At 37.9% G+C, this 22,518-nt stretch overlaps 1 protein-coding gene across 2 annotated transcripts in view; it reads right to left on the bottom strand.

The window, feature by feature from the left end:
- egfra (epidermal growth factor receptor a (erythroblastic leukemia viral (v-erb-b) oncogene homolog, avian)) overlaps positions 1 to 22,225 on the bottom strand; it is a 61,529-nt gene extending 39,304 nt beyond the window's left edge. Inside the window, exon 1 of one of the 2 annotated variants that reach the window (XM_038301596.1) lies at positions 21,927 to 22,225. In XM_038301596.1, coding sequence (XP_038157524.1) covers positions 21,927 to 22,023 — 97 coding nt within the window. In that variant the 5' untranslated portion in view covers positions 22,024 to 22,225. The remainder of the gene's footprint in view (positions 1 to 21,926) is intronic. The other variant, XM_038301595.1, reaches the window with a different exon arrangement.
- Between the last annotated feature and the right edge of the window lie 293 nt (positions 22,226 to 22,518).

Below are 22,518 nucleotides of genomic sequence, written 5' to 3'. Positions count from 1 at the left end.
TGTCTTGCTTAAGGTCACCACGGCTATAAGAGAAACTTAAACAATGCAGTGGTCATTATTCATTTTCCTGGGCTACTTTTCTCTAAAAATGTCAGGGAGGCAAACCAGTGACCTTTAATTGTCTGAGCAGTCCCTATAACTTCTAGGCAGGGAAAAAAGATTTATAGGAAGGTTTGAAAAGCAAACCAGTCTTTCTTCTCTGAGAATGAAATGTAGTGAACATGCTTTCCAAAGTTATAGTCCCTTAAAAAGAATCAATGAGTAACACATTTAAAAGCAAAACTGAGTCCATTTTAAGAAAAACACCAACCAGCAGCCTGGGTTTTCTTCACAAAGTTGCAAGACAAAATTGGTTTTTACTTGGTCTTATTTGTAAGAAGTATTAGAGAACAAAGCTCAACAACTTATCATTATCATTAAAGTTGTAGGGATAAAATTTAAATGTCAAATCATTCTAGCTTAAACATGTACATAAATGTACTTTTTATCAGACTATATTGTCCCAAAAGTAAGAACATTTCTATTTAAAAAAAAAAATCTTTCAAAAAATTTGTGTTTTTTATGTTATTTTATGCAGGCCGGTTAGTTATACGTCAGCTTGTACACCTAAATTCGGCCAGTCATATATCAAATGTCATCTGTCAATTAAATTTTTTAGGGCATAGCATCTTGAGTGTTCATGGGGATGGACGTCTGTGTCTTCGGCAGGCATAGAGCTAACAGAACTGGCAGCGTTGCGAGGCAAGGGCTCAAACATGTACGGCTGTAAGCCTTCTACACCAAACCAAGCTTCTGTCACCCTGGCATCCTCTTCCACAACAACTTCATCCCTGCTTTCCTCCTCTAAATAAAAAATGTATGACTGAGGAGACTCATCCACGACCTCTGAGGCCCCGTCCACACGAAGACGAACCCTGGCCTAAACGCACAAATTTTTCACCAAACCAGCCTCTCATCCACACGAAGCCGGCGTTTCGGGGGTCTGTAAACGTTCTTTTTTTTATTCAGCCTTCAGAGTGGGAAGATTTCGAAACGCCGTTTTCGCGTTTCCATCTTTACGCTCTAACCGCATATATTTTTTTACACGCATGCGTCATAGCGTCGCCTCTAAACACGCATGCGCGACACATCACAACAACAATGGCGCCGTTGCTGCTAATGCTACTCACCCTGCTGTCGGGCTTACAACAGAATCTTCTTCTGGAATATCTCCAGGAAGAACAGAGCAATATCGACCACATAGTTCAGCACCTGAATTTGACTTAACCACGAAAATAGACCCGCAGGGCAACCATGTATAAATATTAGTGCGCATGCCCAACATTTCGTCGCTTATTTTTGCTTTGGCACCACAGCGCCACTTACAGGCCTGGCATACATTTTGCAACGTTTTCATGCATTCGTGTGGACGCTCACATTTATTTTACGTCTCCGTCTTTACGGCAAACGTTTTGGAAAATATCAGCGTTTCGTGTTCGTTTTGACTTCGTGTGGACGGGGCCTGAAACAAAACTCTCCTCCTCTTTCATGTTTCCACTGTCCATAGCGTTCCTTGACAGTGTCGTTTCTAAGTCACCAATTTAGTGCTACTTGGTTCCAATGTAATTTCTCATTGGGAACCTACTAGCACTGAGTTGCTAACTGGTTAGCAAGATGCTTCCGACAAACCGGCCACAACCAAACATGCTTGCAAACCTTCTGCAACAACAATACCGCCCCCTTGATAAACGACCAATCACATTCACTTTATCCACTCGTTTAAAGTCGGGAACCGCTCGGGAGAATTCGGAAATGCAACGGTTGGAACAGCCGTTTCCACACAACTTTAAAGTTCAAATAGAAAACACATATTTATAGTTTCTAATTTGGTAGAATGTACAAAATTAAATACATCAAAAGTGAAAAAAAAAATCCAGTATTCTGTTGTTTATCAACAGAATAATGCTTGCTGGTTTAATCACCGCTGCTAAAGGTTCTTTGATTTTATGCAGAGCCGGTGGAAGTTCATTATCTTTCAGAACATTTTCCAGATGGTTCTGTGTTTTATTTGGTTAAAACCAGAGTCTAACCTTTTGTTTGAAGAGAGGATCACGGGATTTGGATTGGTTCTGTGGTGGCTGGGTTTAGTTCGGTTGGCAGCGTGTCACTGCGGCCTGGTGTGAAGGCTGGCGGTTAGTGTTGGAGCCCAGTGTGCGGTGCTGTCTGTTCTGGATAGCAGGCTGTGCTGCGCTGCTGCGCCTGGACAGTGAAGGTGGACCCTTTGTAATCTGATCGCAACGAGCGGTCCAAGAACCGGGTCCTTTCTGCTATTGGGATGGGAAACATTGTCCTTCGGATGTGGTTTTTACACGGTTCGGCTCGTGGTTCCGGGCCTTCGCCTGTGGTAACTGACTGTTATTCATCGCAGTACTTGTTGTTCTGGAGCCTGGACCATAATGATATGAAAATCCGTCTGGATCTGGCTATACTAAATTGTGCAACTAGCTAGGGTTCATTGTTTTATGAAATTTAACTATTTCATAAAAAAATAAACAATGCTTTGAATCAGCTTTATTAGCATCAGGCACTTTATTATTGGAGAAAACAAGCCGTTGCAACTTTGAATCCAACTGATGCTGCGACAGAACATTTGACTACACTGACGTCACAGCTGGGGATCGCGAGAGTCTCCCAGCATACTGTAAAATTCTCTCGATTTCTATTACTTGGAGCATTTTTAGCACATTTAGACCTGCCACATAGGGAAAAGAAAGCATAATCTACCATCACACACGCTAAAATTGCTCTAGACGCACTCCTTTCTATTTGACTTTTAAGACAATAAGAAAAAAATGTTGGTAATTAAAACCTGCAGCTTTCTCTGAAAATTGTATTTTAAACAGTGTTATTAGAATTTAGCTTGATAATGTTCAAGTTTTCAGAAGTAGGGATGGGTCAAATCTAATACATCATCTGAATAAGCCCCAAAGCTTCATTCTGGGTCAATACTGGGTCGGTAATCTGTCCACTGTACGGTCCTCACTAGCTGCAAGTCATAGTTTGGCAAATTTTACTCTGAAAACTTAAGCTTTACTAAAAAAGAAAAAGTAAGTTAATGTTCTTGTGTCTAGTGTGTATTTTTTTTTAACCTAAAGGTAAACTAAATCTGCATACTTAAAAAAAGAACAGAACTACAACTGCAAAAAAGTCATTACTTGAACATCTGTAGATCAATGTATATTTGAAACAAATAAACGATTTAAAAATGTCTTAACTTTTTTCTTCGTACTTGGTTTAAAAAAGGTTTCTCTTTAAAAGAACAGGATGTGGGTCACCTTTTTTCAAAAACGAGCAAACATAAAAAAAAAAAAAAAAAAACTGGTTTCAAATATCACTTTGTCAATTTGGGACATCCAAGTCTTACTTTTAGACAACATTTTGCTGGACATAGTCCAGTTTTTTAATCGAAATAACATGATAGCAAAACCCTTGTCAATAAAGGAAGCACACTTGGCATTGTGCTTAAAACATTTTATATTGTATGAAGAATTGAAGTTCCTCATAAATTCTTGCTCTGAAAGGCTTAAAAAAAAAAAAAAAAAAACTTTTTTTGCTGGCAGAGACACAAAATCCTTCAGACAGATGTCAACAGTCCCCGTGTCTCACGTTGGACACCCCTAGCCAAAGTAATCAAGTTTTAATCAAACTATTCTCCGCAAATCTCTGCTGGGAATTCTATCATTGTTCTGTTAAAACCACCAATCAATCTTTTAAAACTGTTCTCTGAAATCACAACTCAAGCCACATTGAAAGTTGAAAAAAAAACACCACCATTCCTCCATGTTCCAACATTCAACCACTTCCTCTAACATGCAGACATTCTCCCAATTGAAGTCCATCCAATGTAGACACCCCTACCCCCTACCCCCGCTCCCCCTTTTACAAACAGTCTTTTTTTTTCTTCCTTTAACTCCTTCCCCTGTTAAAGCTATGCTCATCTTCACTCCCACAGAAGGCATGAGAGGAAGGCTGAAAAGGGAGTGGGCGACGAGCATTCTGCTACTAACCAAAAAACTAAGACTACCCCCCACACCCACCCAACCCTAAGCTCTGCTTCAAGCATGAGGCATGCCTGAAGAGAAGAGCAGAGGGAAAAAGGCAGGAAAAAGAAAATAAAAAAATGCACACCACACATGTGCCTAGACCCACACATTTCACACATTATTATTGCAGGAGAATGCATCTGTAATTGTGAATCCCTGCTGGCTTAAGCATTTCCAGCATGGAATGACAGGGTGAAGTTGGAGAACCCAGACATGGCGGACAGATAACTCTGATTTCAACTAAACAAATGAGATAGACACTCTTTGAGACCGTCTTTCTCCTCAAGAGCTTCTTATTTTTAGCCTGATAACTGACGAGTCCCCTTCTGTGTAGATCTAACCAATGTTTAGCAGCGTTGCCTGCCAACAGACCTGTTAGTTAATGCCTTAGTCATGTCACAAACACCTAAGAGTGACCCTATAAAAGGAATATTCCACAAAGGCCCCAGGGTTTGAGTTATTAAGCCTTGCTCTGTCGGTCAGACGTTACTCACTATCCAAAGCAAAAGATTTGCACGTCAGCCAGCCGTTAAATCTACCGATGAGTAAACTCTTCCTCTTCGATTCAGCCGGAGGCCAAACGTTAGGAACCGATAGGGATTCGAGGATAAGATTAGAGAGGAATATTACATAATTTCTAATGCATTCGAATGTTTTTTTTGATATATGGCCATTGTTCTTGCTGAAAGCATAACTGATTTAATATAAAATGGAAAAGCTTGAAGACACAGAATGATGACGCATATAACTGGAATGCCTGAAATACTACAGGGTCCTGCCAAACATGTTTGCCCTTAGGGAGCTCTGTTAAAATGTTCAAAAGTCACTATTTGGCTGCAGTGGGAAACACAGATTGACACATTGTTGTACTGGTTTTGCAGCTAACACCTCACCCCAAAGCCAGCATCTCAGGTTGCCTGCATTATTAACCTGAGCTGATAAACTGCTCATAACCCAAAAGAGAAGACAAAAGCACAGATTGCACATGGTTAGCACATCACCACAAAGATATCTGAAGCTTGTTTAAGATAATTATGACTGAGGAGGGTTGTTGTTTCAAGGCCACCCCCTTTAAATACAATCTCAGAGAGACATTTAGCTCCAGTGGAGGCTGGACTGCCTTCTGTCAGTCATCAAAGCCAACAGACCTAGCAGACAAAAGCCTTTTTATCACTATCAGCTACACTGCTGAACATAAGGACCCTGGCTGGGAAGTAAATCCTCCATAAAAGTAGAAAACAAGCAAAGATGTAATGCTGTAATGCTAGTCATAATAATCAATAATAATTTTACTTTATTGATCTCACACTGGAGAAATTCACCTTTAAATTTAACCCATCCCCTTGGAGAACAGTGGGCGCCCGGGGAGCAATGCGGGGTTAAGGGTCTTTGCTCAGGTTGGCAGTCTGTGGGAGAGGGGCTTGAACTCAGAACCTATGGAACCCAAGAAAAATGCACTAACCACTGGGCCGCCACCCCCAGAAAAGGTTTACCTGAATCACAAACCAAGTCATCAGTCAGAAGGCACCAAGCTTTTTCTATTGTTTTTTAGGAAAACCTTTTAGCTCTTATTTCCATCAAAAATATTTACACATTGAATGTCTAATCCGCTAAGTTGGACAGGTTCATAAAATGCTATTTTGTAGTAAGAACATAATCAAATGTTCACTTCGTCAGGCAGGGCACACAGGCAGAGAAATTGACTAAAATGCCAAAGCTGTTTCTGAAAGGAAAACGAAAAAAATTTTGATACAACTGAAGGCTTTAGATGAGACTGCATTAAAAACACAAACAGGAAGGAGATGCGAAGGGGATTTCACCTATCAAACATTTTTGTATAATCTCCATCTATAAAGTATATTGGTGCGATAAACCCAACAGTGTATTATATAATTAGAGAAAAAGGTAACCCACTCTCTTCGTGTGATAGGTCCCTGAACCAACTGTGGCACTTCTCTAGAGGGTCTCTTTCGTCTTACTCTGACAATACTCAAACAATGTCAGTAAACTACTTGAGATCAAGTGCCTAACCAAATGGCACGTTGTAATATGGAGGATAAAGCTGGATTTGAACCTTCAACCTGACTGATCGAGGCTTTGACTGCTGTAAAGTCACTGCTTCTTTAGTTGGTTGTTTGGATCTAAGACAAAGCTCTTGATTTAAAAGGCCTTTGTATGTTTCATCTCTAACTTATCTCCAGGAGATATGTATTACGAGTGAAAGAGATGTTTGATACAAACAGCTGAAATTAATCACCTTATGGACACAGAAAGGAGCTCAGTGATCCAAGGGGAGTTCAACAATTCTCTAATTTTGGTGAGGCATCTGATAATGAGACCTTCTGGGGAGGAGGAGGTTTTTAGCACATGATAAACTGGGAAGAGATCCCAAGATCCCTCAACAGGTACCGCAACCACCTTAGTAATATGGTAATGCTTTTAAAGTTTTTTTTTTTTACAAAATTAATAGTGACTGGTACAACCAAAAGAGCAATAAGTCACCCCCTACTTTATCCCAGCTATAGAACCTGCTTTATTTGTGTTTGAGCAGATGATAGAAAATTAATTGAACTAATTGAAAGTCAAAGCAGGCTCAAAACTCTCCTGAGGTGTAACAATGCCCATAAAACTACCTGTGAGAAGATCTGTGGTTTCTCTAATAATCAGCCTTTTGTGGTACAACATGGAGACTAAAACTGCATTTATATGTTGGTATGAGTAAACTATTGACCAGCACACAAAACAGGCTTTCCATCTATGAGACAAGAGTGAAAACTGCATCTCTGATGATTGTGCGAATGAGTGTCAGTGAGGATGTGGAGACAGTCATCCACATATCTCAGATAAACTTCTTGAATTCTTATCATCCCAAAGGAAGCCATTTTTATCCTTCTAAAAGTGTTTCCTTTTTAATCAGAGCAGTAGAGTGATCGTTGAGAGGACCTCAGGCCTTTGCAGCAGACTAAATTACTCTCTGGAAATCAAAATGTTGAGCTTCAGCACATAAATAAATCCAACACCCTAGCTTTTATCATCTCCACTGACCTGAAAATCCAATATTGTCATGTTTAATCTTTTGTAAATCTTCTTGGTTCCTGATTATTGCAATAATGCAGAGCTCAAACCAAATCCAGTGGATGCATATTAAAAACAATAAAACCTTGGCTTGCCAGTTAATCAGTTCAGGTGGAGGCTGTTGGTGTAGAGGATATATTGCGAGTCCAAAGGGCTAATCCCTACTTCCTGGCAAAGCTCCAGCTATGCACTCCAGAGTATTTCAACCCTTCCAGTTTCCCACCAGCCACACACCCATTAAACTTGGAGTGATTTGTTTTGAAATTAAAGTACAGTAGCAGACAATGACCACCTAAGGATGCTTTAAGTGGCACAGAGCAGTATATTGATGAAGTGTTTGATTACACACTGAAAATGTGTGGCCTTGACTTATAATTGAGTACACAGGTGCACAGGTTTTATTGGTTATGAGCCTGCAAATTAGAAACTGAGTATACCTTCTTCCTTACTGTTGTGATTTTCATTATCGTTGAAGTTTTGTTTGTTTATTTTATATGCCTCTAGCTTAAATTATAAAAAAAGACTGCACAATAAAAAGGTTCTGCTCAAAGTGCCACATGGAAATTAATTCAAAACTCAGTGGAGTTGTTTAAACTTGATGAGCAATTACAAAAGGCACAGAGGTCTGAGCTTGGTACGCTTTAGAAATACTGGAGTTTAACTAAAAACAGATACAAAGTCTTTGAGTTTTACTACCTTCACAAAACTGTCAGGTGAAAAGAAAAGTATCACAATGTAAATAGAAAATAGTTTGATATTTACTAATAACTGAACTCACGAGAGGTCAGCTCCATATGGTTATACATGCTTTCAAGGTCTAAAATACAGTGAAAAGCTGGAGCGAAACATCTACATGTTTGCAGTTAGCACAGAGGCAAATTAAAAATAAAATTGAAATTACAATATTAATGGGGGAAAAAAAAAAATCTATTTTCATTATTGGCAAAATCCTTAAGCCATACAGTTTAGTGAGCCCCACTATCTTCATTTTGGGCCGGATTTATCAAGATCCAATTTTGCGTGCAGTAATTTGCGCTCGCAAACTGGAATTTTGCGCGAGGGGCTGAACCATGGTTTGCGGGTGATTTAACAACAGCAATTGCGTAACTGGTGGCAGGTGCAAAACTGTTGGAGACGCCCTATTTAAATGATGGTTTTGTGCGTTTTGTGGTTTGCGGCAAAGTAGTTTGTAGTTTGTACAAACTAGTGCATTAAGAAATTTTAATCTTACAGTGACCCCCCCCACCCCCTCCAAAAAAAAAAAATATATATATATATATATACATATATATATATAAAACTTGTGCAACCTTTATTCCCTAAGGTGGTATGTGGCTGAATTTCTACTTCACTGCAGTAAAAAAAAACAAAAAAAAAACAGGTGTTTTGTATTGGCCTGTAGAAAAATGCACATACCAAATGGCTCACAAGAAGTGACTGTGGATGAGATTACTGCGCGTACGCATCCCCGCAGCATTGGCATGTTGCTCCACAGGCGCAGGGGGGAGGTCGGCGTTCTCCGGTAGGGCGTCAGGGCGACATGGCATTTAGAACGTCGGACAGCACTTCTGAAAAACGAGATTGGGAGATCCCAGCTCTCGCTGCAACCGTACGCTGGAATGAGCCAGATACAAAAAAGTGCAATGTTGCAAGGAGTTTTGTGATATCTGGTATTGCGTGGGTCCTCCTTGTGGCTGGCTCCAAATCCATTCGGAGTTCCCCCAACAGCTCCAAAATGGCAATGCTGGATAAACGATATGTTTTGATGATCGTTTCCTTGTTTATTCCAAAAATATTCACACGGAGTGAAAAAATGCGATCTCTGCGTCTCCTTGCTTCATTTCGATGTCTCCTTCTTGCGACAATAACCGCTGCCATGTGTGCGCAATTACGCATACAGACCATTTGCACCTTCTTTTGAAACACGTTAAATATAGAGTCGGATACCGTTAGCAAAATTGCTGTCACGTTTGATAAATCACTTTGCAAGTGCTAAATGAATATATTTACATGTTCTCCTCCCACAAGACGCACTTTTGCGTGTAAACGCCCCATATTGCATATTCATTGCAGAAAAAGTACTAAATGGATAAGAGGCGCTATTTAGCACGTTTTAAAGACCAAATCCTTTTAGCACGCTGTTGATAGATCAGTTTGTACATTTTTTAGCATGCGCAGTGAAATAGCTCACGTTTTTATACATGCAAACCTTTGATAGATCCGGCCCTTTGTCTTTGTCAAGTAATAATTTTCTTCGAGGTGTAAATCGGGACAACTGAAAACAGAATGTGAATGTGGCTGTTAAATTATAGCTTTTAAAGAAAATCAGAACTGGTTAAAATTGGTTTTGCAGGTAAAAGTTTTGTTAGGTATAGGTATAGTCAGGAATTAGAAATTGGCAACAACACTTCCATCTTTGCAATCATAGTCAAGACATTGAGATTTACTATTCAGACTGAAATAAAGGTTTTCCATGAGTACTTGTGTAGCCTAATGTGAAGTGAAGCCTAATGACCAAACCAATATGGCTATTAGCCTAAAAAATATTTACACTTCAATTTTCAAAATGAAGAAACTGTCTCATATATAAAGAATGAAAGCGATGGTTACTAATCTTTTTGATTTGTAAAAAAAAAAATCATCCTTTAACAAAATTGATGATTCTGACCTCAATATCTCAAAATTTCTATAAAAGTTGAGTGATTTTAAACATATTGTCCAAGGAAAATGCCACATAGCTGAAAACTAAATCAATTGCTTGGATCCAACAGGGGAAAAAACAAGCATTACTTGTTAGAGTGATAATTTTGTGCCAATCAAAACAAGAACTTAACACTAACTTTTTCAGTGTCATTTATTTGTTTAAACAACTTTTTTTGCTGATTGATTTTTTATTTGAATGTCTTTTCGCCTTCAAGCCATTGAAATCCTTAGACAATAGAGACTTCTTTCCACTCTCTCCCCTACACAAGACTGAAAAGTTGTGTCTACAAGGCAAGTTGAGGTCAAGGCAGACAGATAAGGCCATGTAAAACTAGACACCAAAGACCTGAATAAAGAGCCTTTTGTGTAGGTGTTTTGGTTTTCATGTATGAAAACATTTTTTATTGCACTTTTCTTTCTTTTGAAAAATGTTCTCAGTATTGCAAACGTGTTATGATAGGATCTGGAAACAAGCTTAAAAGCATCATTTATTTATTTTTCATTTCACAGACTCTGTCTGACTCAGTCTGAAAAATAGATGATAGACAGACATCTCTGTCTATCATCTATGGACTAGGAGCAGTAGTATTTAAAGGAATAGTACACCCAAAACATGATTAGCCTTCATTTTCTACTCACCCCCATGCTGAACAACACTCTGGAGTACTTTTTTGATATCTCAAATGCATCTGGAGATCTGGGAGGCTTCTTGCTGTCTGCTGACATTCAAATAATGGAGGTGCCCAGCGCCCGAGGCAGAAAGGTCCATAAAAGTCCACAAAAAACGTGTCAATATTCCTCCATACTGCTCGTCCAATGTATTCCAAGTGTCCTGAGTGGGTAGCGTCCATAATTTACTCGAAACTAAGTCATTTAGAATGTTTTTAGAGCATAAACAATAGTGTATAGGATTTCCTAAAAGCGCGTTCACAAGTCTACGGAAACCGCGGCAGACCAAACCAGACGAAAGTGCGCATTCAGCTCGGCAAAGAACTCATGCTCTTCCTCAACACTGAAGTCCTCAGACATTTTTCTTTCGTTGTTTCTTTCTTTGCACAGGTAAACAGCACATTTCTTCTTCTACGCTTGCATCATCGGCAGAGCAGACGCTGAATGCGCACTTTCGTCTGGTTTGGTCTGCCGCGGTTTCCGTAGGCTTGTGAACGCGCTTTTAGGAAATCCTATACACTACTGTTTATGCTCTAAAAACATTCTAAATGACTTTGTTTCGAGTAAATTATGGACGCTACCCACTCAGGACACTTGGAATACATTGGACGAGCAGTATGGAGGAATATTGACACGTTTTTTGTGGACTTTTATGGACCTTTCTGTCTCGGGCGCCATAGACCTCCATTATTTGAATGTCAGCAGACAGCAAGAAGCCTCCCAGATCTCCAGATGCATTTGAGATATCAAAAAAGTACTCCAGAGTGTTGTTCAGCATGGGGGTGAGTAGAAAATGAAGGCTAATCATGTTTTGGGTGTACTATTCCTTTAACCTTTACAACAGAATGTAATGGGGACATCCCCATAAGAGAACTTTTCAAATAACTATTGAAGAGGCCTTTATTATCTTAAACAGGATGGTCCTCCAACAAAAAAAAAAGAGAAGAGCACAGACGAGTGACCCAAATACATGAAATGGAAAATGTGCTGGTGAATGTTCTCAATCATCCAGGTCATAGTCAGTCCAGTGGATTGTTTTTAATTTTCTTTTGGAATGAAATGAAAAATGCTTAAAGTATAAATGGACAAAATCAAACTATTAATAAGAAGTAATCATAAATTTTTTTTTTAAAAAGTAAATGAAAATGCATATTAGAAAAGCACGTTTGAGGGATCAGCCACACTTTTTAGACAATGCTTTCTTCTAAAATACGCTGGGATGGATGTTTGTTTGTGAAGCAATTGTCCTCCTCCCTGTAGGGGATTTCTTTACTGGGTCAGCACATATTGTAGCTCTGCTCCTCAAAGCAACCTGTAGGTCAAGAGAGCAGATGGCAGAATAACACTGGGACAATGGGGAAGCGCTCACCTGCAGTTTGAAGCAGTGGTAGTTAATGACAGCAGGATAGGGCCACTTGGATCAACATTTAAACAAAGCAGATCTACAAATATGGCAAAGCTAAAATCATCCATTTGATGTTATGTTTGTGTCTTCCCCAACATTATTTTTTTTAAATCACTTTGATCAGCTCACAATTCCTGTCTCTCTCAACAACATCCCTTACATGCACACAGCCTAGGTTCAAATGAAAAGATTAAAACTAATTTATGGAAACCAAATAAGATCATATAGTTACTACTGATAATTAAATCTGTGTAGATACACTAGATTACAAATTACCCCGGAACAACAAAATTTAAATGTTGTTACTTTCCAAGTTTCAAGGAAGAATAACGATCAATAGTTAGGTTCATATTCTATTAAAGACGACAATCATCTTAGTTTTGTAAATCACTCTCTTTAGGGAATGACTGTTTATTCAAAAACATTTTGAACATTGTATAAAATGTACTGCTGCCTAAACAGATCTGCTGTGATTTTAACACAGATATGCTGAAGCTTTAAAAAGTTATGGTCTTCAAGACAAATTTTCTCCAGATTTAGGTCCTTTTAATATGATATCAAACCAAAGGTTAGAAGAATGCAATTTGGCACTTTCAAATCCCACAAACATCATCAAAACCTTCCCACAGCCAAAGAAAGCTAGTACATATAAGCTGCACTTTGATTCTTTACTTCAGTGAAAGTACAGTTGCCTGCCTGTGTAAAAAAATAAAAGGTTTACTAAAAGTAAAACTTACATAAGTAAAAAAAAAAAAAAAAAAATGTACAGGTTCATCATTGTACTTAAGTAAAAAACAGAAATCTTATCTTGAAAAAAGTTATTATACTTACCGGTAATTTTTTTTTCCTGTTTTGCTTCTTGCTACTGGAGCAGCTGAAAGCTTTTAGGCCTCAGATATTTTCAATATTAAAGTTCCAAATACCATTACAACCTAAACAGAACCAGTAAAGGGGGAATAAACAGGGAATGTCTTCCATCTCCTGTGTTCATTCATGTTGCTATCAATGTTTATCTATAGAAAAACTGGCCTCCAAATGGACACTCTCTAAGTACAGATACCAGGGCTACAACTAATGATTATTTTGCAACTCTATTAATCTGTTGTTTATTTTCTTCAATTAATCAATTAGTAATCGGATAGCCAAAGGTTCCTTACAGAATATTCTATACGAAATTAAAACAAGTGAAACTAAAACTTTTAAACTTGAGGAGTTCTGGATAGAGCATATCGACAGACGACAAAAAACGACAAAACTCTTTTTAAAAATCTTAAATGCAAAATCTTTATATAGTTTTTCAAAATTTTTATATAATTACTGCTCTAAGGGGGTTGTTCTGTCAGCAAAGGGCACATTTTACAGTCTCTATACTCCAGTTAACAATTAATTGATTAGTAAATTGGTTGACCATTATTTCAATAACCGGATAATCTTGATGAATCCGATTAATTGTTTCAGCCCTGACAAATACTTAAAAAAATGCTAAGGCACAATAAAAGTTAGTTACTTGACATCTCTGCTTGATCTCAGAAATATGCATGTTTTTTTTGCTGTGTTTCTCCAACATGTTCCTAGTTTTCACATGGTGTGTCACAATTTCCTTCTAAAAAGCATAAAACCCCCCACACGGAGGATTATCAGTTTAATTTGATGTAGGCTCCTTTACCTTTAAACACAACACTGCAGCTGATGAGAAGATAACAGAGCCTTTTTCCAGCTTAAATGCCCGGGTCTCTTTCCACTTGACACAACTAGACAATCATGGAAAGGCCATAAATGGTGCAGATGACTTTGTTACCATGAAGAAACAATGAAAACAAGTCTCTTCAATGAGTAACCACATCTTCGCTCACTTATTCCATGCTGGAGGTACATAAACTACTGAAGTAGAGCCAGACACATACAGTAATCAACATGTTGAATGTGGCGTCCTTTCATACACAACAGATTCACTGTTTTCTGAGATCTCTAAACAGTTAAGAGTAGGAGAAACAATAAAAACTGTTGTTTACTACTTGCACACCTGCTCACAGGTGTGTCTGTCTTATGTTTCAGATCTGTGCTGCTCTGCAAATTATCACTGCTGCCAGATAACCTGATCTCTACAAAGCCACTATTGTCCGGGGGTGAAACCTAGATCCTTCACTTTGCCAGTGGTTTTCTTAAATTACTACAACTCAGACTTGGTACAGGTTTTCCAAGCTCCAGTAAAAACAGACAGACATTATAGTCCATCTCTAGCAGTTTAAATCTAAAAGGGCTTTCTTCCCTAACAATGGCTGCAGCAGATGCAAGTCTGATTTGTTAGTCAGAAGAACAGGAAACCGATTCTGCAGCAGAAGAAGGACCTCTGCAGACTCTATGATTACACTGAATCACAGGCTATACTTCACTATCACTCTCAGGAGATTGGCTCTAATGAATGGAAAAATGCATGGTTTTATAGGAAAGCTGGGAAAAACAGATGTACTGATGAAGAAAACCTTTTTTTTTTTTTTTTTTTAAGATTCCAACACAACACATAGGGAAAATCACTTAACTGGAATGCTGGGCTCAACTTCAAGCTGAAAATGTTGCCATGAATCAGCTCAAATTTTAGTTAAAGATAGTAACAACAGCTAAAATTATTATGTAATATATATAAATTGTATTGTGTCAAGAACTGAAACATACCTTTATTTTAGGCCAAGCACGCTATCAGAAAAATAGTTATTCTTTACCCAAATAATGCCTTATGCACTGGGGATTATGGGTTTATCTTTGACATGCCTCTGTGATTAATCTGATCTTTCACAGGTTAACTATTTGACCCAGGATAATAGATATCACCACATTGGCAGCTTTCTATTTGAGAAGCCCTTTAACTGAGTAAAACAGCAGAAATCAAGCAAGTATAGTCACAAATACAGCAATTAAATCCTCACACTAGGGTTGGGCATTGTTTGAATCTGAATGATTCCGCTTCTGATTCCAGGACTTCATGAATATGATTCCTTAAACATTTAATTTTGTGTAAAAATTGCTATAACTATTACTTATTACTATTACTAATTACTATTATTATAATCACATAATTTTTAAACAGTATATATAAAATATCAAACCAACTAACTTTAATATAATGCTGCTATATTTTCTTTTCACATTACTGTGGATTCCTCTTTTTCCTCTTTGCTGGCTATATGGCTTTTTTTTCTTCTTCTTCTTTCAGACGGCAGACTGAGCCTCAAAACTGGGAATCAAAAATGTAAAATTTGAATCATTCTACAAGTGAGAGGTCAGAACTTGTTCCAATCAATTTTAGATTCTCGGTGCCCAACCCTAACAACTACTATTCTGGAGCAAAAATTGAAGACTTCATGTGGGTTTACATAAACAAAAAAAGATAAACTGAACTCCAGACACATGACTGGGATTCTTCATATACAGCTACTTGGATATGTGGTCCTGAATCCGATACGAATCAGATCTTTTCAAACCTGTGTCTGAACGGCCAGGTCGTATTCATCCGACCTGAACACCATTAATACCCAACAAAGGTCAATATTCTGAGTCTTGCTACACAGAAGAGGGAAGAAAAACAACAACCATGGCGGACGATAATGCGGAGAGTTTTTAAGGTTTGGAAAGATCACTAGATGTGCTCCAGCAATACCATCCATGTTTACTTCCATAAACACAGAGCATGCTTGCTTGTGACATCATTGCATCCTTTACTGTGCATGCGGGACACTTGCGTTGTTTGAATGCAGATCACACAGGAGATCATATACAAGTCGCATATATTTTGAAAAGTAAACGGCAATGCAAAGAAAAATGGATTTCACTAAAAAATCGTATTTGAGCATTAAGGCCTGCAGTGACAACGTAGCCTAAGTAACTGGAGTAAAATTTGATTTAAAAAAAAGTATTGACACAGCAAAGTTTAATATAAATACATCTCAAGCTTTTCTATTTTTGGTTGTAAAAGAATCCCAAAACAAGGTACAATTCTCCTTGACAAATACACATTACTTTATGTCTATCCCTAACTTAAAGAGATATCTAAAATAGCCTTTTCATTTGACCCTTTACAGTTAAAACATCATTTGATGAGCTCAGCTATTAGCCTGTAGCCATTTTCCCCTGAATGTAGTTATGGCCAGAAGCTCCCGCACTGTTTGACGGATGTAAAGTCAAGCATGACAATGTTAAATGGTTCCGCAATAGCAAACGATCTAACCGTTATATTGAAGATGAATTCATAGCAACCAGTATCCAGCTCAATTCAGACACCAATGGTAATTTTTACATTAATGTGAAAAAAGTAAAAAAAAAAAAAAACTTGTCAAATACAAGCGTGAGCAACGAGAATAAGCAGAAGAGTGCTGCAGTTCTGTGTTTTGCCACAGATGGCAGTATCTCTTTAATGCCTCTTTAAAAATCCAATAAAATACTTAGGTGTTTTTGGTCGTAGCGAGACAAAAAAGGAAAATGCTCCATGGGGAAAAAAAACCTGTGCAAACATTGGCATTCTATACATTATCCAGCTAACCAAAAGGTCAGTTTACTCATCCAACTCTTTGTATTTTTACAATACTTGTAGGCAACTCGCACTGACAAGTAGGAGCAGGATATAGATTTTTTCAAGGTAGCACCAACTGACAGATTTCAGGCCATCATCTTTCATCACTTTAACTCAGATGGTTTCTAAGTATTACGCCAGCTGCATAAATTGTTATTTTCCAAAAACTATCATTATAATCTCAAAGAGAATACCACCCATGCTGAAGAAAGAATCGAGGAGTATTAAATGTCTAGACAATTTGCTCTGAGGGATTGACAAACACTTCAGTGATGCTTGTTGTTTATCCTCCAGGATTCTGCTTCAAACTCTTGAAATGTTCTTGAATGAAAAACAATGCCTTAAGCATTTTACAGTTAAATGTTACATAGCAAATAAAACACACTGAGTTGTGCCGATTAAAGGGGGTTTATATTACTCTTGCCTGTATCGGTCGGATCACAGCTTTGTTGTGACTGATGATACATGGCAAAGTGAGGGCCACAATAGCTGGTCACACCAGCCACTCTGTTGCTGTTTAAAAAAATGTCCTGTTATTCTATTATTTGTGATGTGATGTGATGAAAAGAAACAGCACATTTGTGAAACACACAAGCTTTTAGCAATTATGCACAAGTGGATCTAACTTAACTTTACAAAGAAGTGTGTGATTGGGTTTTGCCTTAGAACCTTTCTGTTTAAGATATTTTAGAGCCTCTGTTTAAGTATGTGGGACTGTGCTGCTAGCAAATTTGAGCTCACTATATGCAAGTTGCAAAATAAAACTCTGATTTAAAATTAAACTCCAAATCAATCCCTTCCATGCCTTCAGCTATTTTTGCTCAACTAAAATATAGAACATAATCTATAATGCTATTAGCCTTTAGTCCTTATATTTGGATAAGTATGATAATTATTGAGTAAACATTTAATTTACTGCAAGGCACCAAGCCAAAAAAATACACTGGGCCACATTTTAACTGCTCCCATTTTAATACACTAATATTTGTTCTGTTGTCAGTTAGTTAACCATATCCAGATTTACAACATGCCACATTGAGGAGGTGGAAATCTTGTCCAAATCAAGCTGGACACTGCGTCAAAAACACAATCTGCCACATCGAAACATCTGTCCTGCCCCAAAGCTGTAATAAACCGAATAGAACAACATGTTTGTCATTACAGCTGCTCATTATTAATCTTATCTGGTCTTAATAACATTCTTAAGCTTTTATTCACGGTAGGAGATGTGTTGCTTCATGAGATGTAAGCTGTCTGATATGTTCAGTTTCCCACAAGTATTTAAGGACTGTCTTTTTGGCAAAAGAAGCATTTAGAAAAAAAAAAACATGGTTCTCAAGCACATAAATAAAGACATACGAAATGTATTGGTTATAATTGGTCAGTCCAGAAAGGAAAAATTGGATACTCATGCTCACTGCAGTCACTAAAAGTCGTCTACTTATGGGGAAGAACAAACCAGAGAAGCAATAAGTGTTTGGTCTTTTATGATTCATGAGATCAGGAAATTAAAGTCTTTAGGGAGTAAAATGTGTTACTGTTGGTCACTTTCTCCTCTCACATCTGGGCTTCATGAGGCCCATGAATAGTTCAATTACTTCAGGGCCACCAGGGAACAGAAATAAAACTACTACTGATAAGACAAACTGTTAGACTAAACCTAATGAATCAAATTTAAATTCCTGCATACATTTTATCTAATAAGTAATTCGGAAATTAGTTTTCGCAAATTTACCAGCTATATCAATTTTGATCATTTAGATTTATCTAAATTATAAAAAGATTTTAAACAAAATAAGTTTAAAGTTCCATCAAAGACATAAAACGTCGCTGAAAAAGTTTTATTGTTTTGTTTTAACAACTCATACAAGTCGGCAAGTAAATCGTAATTAACCACTAACGCTAATCCTAAGCCTGGGCGACCTGTTTAGACCCGGGAACAACAGTGGCAGTGAAAACAGCTCACTGACGAGTGTCTAACTGGGTCAAACGCCTCGCAAGAGACCCACGTTAAAATCGCCTCAGCTCTGATCAGCTTGCTATGGGAACACCAGACCTGGGTTGACATGTTAATTTACGTGACAGCATTGAACGCAACGTACAGACGTCAACATACTGCGCCAGTGTAACAAGCCAAAACAAAATAATAAAGAATACCAACTTTGCTCTGGCTATTGCACTTCCCTGATTTCCTTCGCACTGTCGACATCATCAATTCTCACCCAGCGTGATGCCGTCATCAGACATGCAGTGGTCAAGATCAACTTTATTTATATAGCAAACATATAAAAGCAAGGAATACAATAAAAACAAGGCACAATAAAAACTTTCGTTTGAACAAGAAATGGTTTCATAAAAAAAAAACAAAAAAAAAAAACAGCTATGAGTCGGGGCAAAGCAGATGCTGAGGGGCAGACCACTCCACAACCAGTGCTCTGGACTGGGCATGGATAGACAGGAGCTCAGACAGATAGGTGCTATGCAATTTAAGCATTTAAAAACAATTAAAAGGAGTGGTGGGGGAGAGTGGCCATGCAGCTTGCCAGAAGGGGGGGTGAGACTCGGCCTTTTGGTGAAATGGTAAAGGAGCCAAAACTTACTGAAAACCTGGTTTTGAAAAACCTGTGTTTTCAGTGGGAAAGTAGTTTAGGATGTGCCGGTCACTGCCAGTGCAAAGATCAACCGAATGTGGATTGTTTTGTTTAGTTTTGCTTTACACCCCTACGTGACAATGTTTTAATCTGATTGCAGATGACTCTTGCTCCAATGTTAATTTCTCCACCATGCCACAAAGTGGCAGTATATTCAATGAAAAACATGCACGCGCACAAACGCAGGCTAAATCTGAATACCTTAAACAGTAAGGACACTTAAGTGACAGCGGAAATGCTTCAGCAATCCTCTAAATAAGCTCTATCCAAATAGTGCCGGTGGTTGGGAGGAGCTAGGACCAGGAGGTATTATGCTTTATAGAGGTAGTGCAGTTAGCATAAGGACCTCTTTACATCCCAAGCAGCTGCTAAGAGCTTAACGGTTGCCTACTGTCTTTTGCAAAACAGACCATAGACGCATTGCCCACCCCAAGGAGTTTAACAAAATCCATTATTTCATGACATGTACTGTGTGTAACAGATGCAAACGTTCTCATATGTTTTTAGTTTTATAACATAGATATTTAACAGTTATTCTAAAGGTGTGTTTTCTCCAAAGAAAAATGTTTTGTAAACGCAGAATTATTCCAAAAATGTAAAAAAAAAAAAAAAAAAAAAAAAAAAAAAAATGCTTCACTTTACTTTATTTCCAAGACTTGGAAACAAGGTCCAGTGGATTGTTTTTTTTTTACTTTTTTGGAATGGCTATGACCTGGATGACTGAGAATCTTCACCAGTAACACAGAATTATATTTATTTCAGCCGTTTTCGGAAAGTGTTCCTCTCACTGTTAAGATTAAAACAGGTCAAGACACTGAGTGGCTTACTCCTCCCTCTGAAGCACTGTCACTGGAGTGTTGGACAGAGACTTCAGTCAAAAAAACCTAAAGCCAGGTTATTAACAAACTAAATACATGAGGATTATGTAGCAGTGAAGACACATTTTAACATGCAGGCAAAATTACAGAAATTGGGCTTCACAATTTCAAAAGGGTTTTGCTAATGCAGCTTTTATGGTTTTAGCAGATGCCCCTAAAAAACACAGAAATTAAAAGCAACAGAACAGGAGGGATTAGGTGGAACTTTGTCAGGATAAAAACTTTTCTACAAATAACAGTTTATTTTTGTCGTTTTTGACTCCATCACAGTCACCTGGACGTCACAGAGTTTGTGATGAGAGATTTAAAATATAAAGTTTGAGAGACATTTCCAAATGAAGCATACATTGACGCAACAGCCTTAATGGTTATTTATAAAAACAGCAAAGGGTCCGTCAATATTATTTCTCTTCACCCCTAAGAACATAAACACCTTCAATTCCCTAAATGTTAACTTTAATTATTTACTTCCTCTTCAGTGTTCTAAAGTTTAACACAGGTAAGGCTGACCAAAAATATGATATTTCAGATTATTTATAATGTATATGACTAAACTGTAATATTGAAAAACAAGGCAATTCCAATAGTTATGTCCCTTACAAAACACCGTATAATAGTGCCTAATAAATAAGGAGTTATTACCTCCACCCATGGGTGGTTCTAGACAGGGGCTAACAGGGGCCAGTGCCCCTGTAGATCATGCCCTGGCCCTTGTTATGGCCCCTGTACTGAAGAAATAATTATTAAAGATATTCTAATGGTGATGTGGGTTGGAACAGATATAGTCACTGCAAGGTCCTTTGGATCTATTTCATTTTTTTTTTTTTTTATAAATTCTGTTTTTTCTAATTATTTAAAAGCAATAAGGTGATAGCTTCACTGGTATTGAGATAGGATCCCAGTTTTCTTCTGCTAAATGTTTTCTTCAAAACAAATTGCTCAAATTTTTACAGCTGAATTTATCAGTTTTTCTTGAGTTCTAATTCAGATTTTATAGAAAACTGTAATTTTCACTCAAATTATGTCAAAAATATGTTAACTTCCTAAATTATGAATGTATATTGACCTAATAAGAAATTGAATTATAATTAAACCTAATTGAATAGAAATGTCACTTCATGCAGCTATCTTAATATATTTGAATCCCTGGCCCTGTTTTTTATTTCATGCTTTTCTGTCCCCCCATGAAAACACGCTGGCCCCCATCTGGACCCCTGGTACATTTGGTCTAGAACCGCCACTGCCTCCACCACAGCCTCTTTATTGGGATAAATTTCTACTCTAATAATTTGTTCCTGTAGAGAACACATAAGATAGCTCATAGTGATAATATAAATGCATAATATATAAGCAAAGTAAAGCAGTTAAATTTACACATTATGATAAGAGGCAACATTGAAGAACAAGTTTTAGACAAAATACTTTCAAATGTTAGTTTTTGTACTGAAAAACTATTGCAAACTAAAAGACAAGCTAAAGTTAATTGTTTTTGCTACTAAATTTTTAGAAACGCAGCTTTTCTCTAGAGGTTATGAGTGGAAAAAAATCCACATTACTAACATCCTCTCCCATCACCATCATCATTATCAGAGTATTATAAAACATAATACGTTTATTTCCTTAATTATTCAATTAACCAATTAATCACAACCTCAGCTGTTCTCATCTCAGTATTGTACTTTCACTTAAGCCTCAGGTTCATTCCAGTCTTTTCTAAGGCTTTAAGCAGAGCGCAGTGAACAGTGGGACTGTGAGAAACTTTCCTCCCAGAGAGGATCAAGTTTCTGCGCTGCTCCGTCACCAAACTACTGCTCCTTTTCTCTCCCATTTAGGAAAATGTTAGATTGGGAAAGCGAAAGCACCGATGGCGTTTTGCCTGTTGTAACTTATTTTCCTTACCTTTCTTTTCCGCCAGAACGCCCAGACAGAGCAGAGAGGTGAGGGTGATCCATGTCAGAAAACGCGCTGCCATCGTGTTTGGAGAGCGCAGCGTCATTCCATGCCAACACAACGCGATAATCCGACCGGAGAAAGAAATAAAAACACTTTAAATTAAACGAATTCCCGGCTCGGTTAGAGGGAAAAGTTTCCCTTTTCTGAGAAAGCCCCAATTTCTTTGACAGCTCCTCCTCCTCCTTACATATATATTCAGCAGTCTGGTCTAAGTCTGTGCGGACAAACCTCTGCCTGCTGCGACGTCAGCAGTAGGAGGAAGGACAGATGCGCCTCTCAGGTAAACACGCGCATAGAGGAGAATAAATCCACCAAAAAAATCTGTTCACTGCACTGGATCACCTGCATGCATTGCACGACACAAAGATTCCGATACAACTATGAAAAGTGCAATAAAAAGTTAAAAAGGATAAAAGATTTTTCAGTTTGAAAAAAAAAGAAAAGAAAAGTTAAACATCAGAAGAAAGGGGTTTTATGGCCCCTTTCCGCTGTTAGACAAATGGCAAGAGGTTCTACACGAAATTTACCAGAAGGTCAA

The sequence above is a fragment of the Cyprinodon tularosa genome, unplaced genomic scaffold (genome assembly GCF_016077235.1).
Source record: "Cyprinodon tularosa strain WSP-4 unplaced genomic scaffold, ASM1607723v1 ctg47, whole genome shotgun sequence".
In the NCBI taxonomy this organism is placed as follows: Eukaryota; Metazoa; Chordata; class Actinopteri; order Cyprinodontiformes; family Cyprinodontidae; genus Cyprinodon; species Cyprinodon tularosa.
The sequence above is the reverse complement of the archived record's forward strand: the minus strand, read 5'-3'. Positions and strand labels throughout refer to the sequence as shown.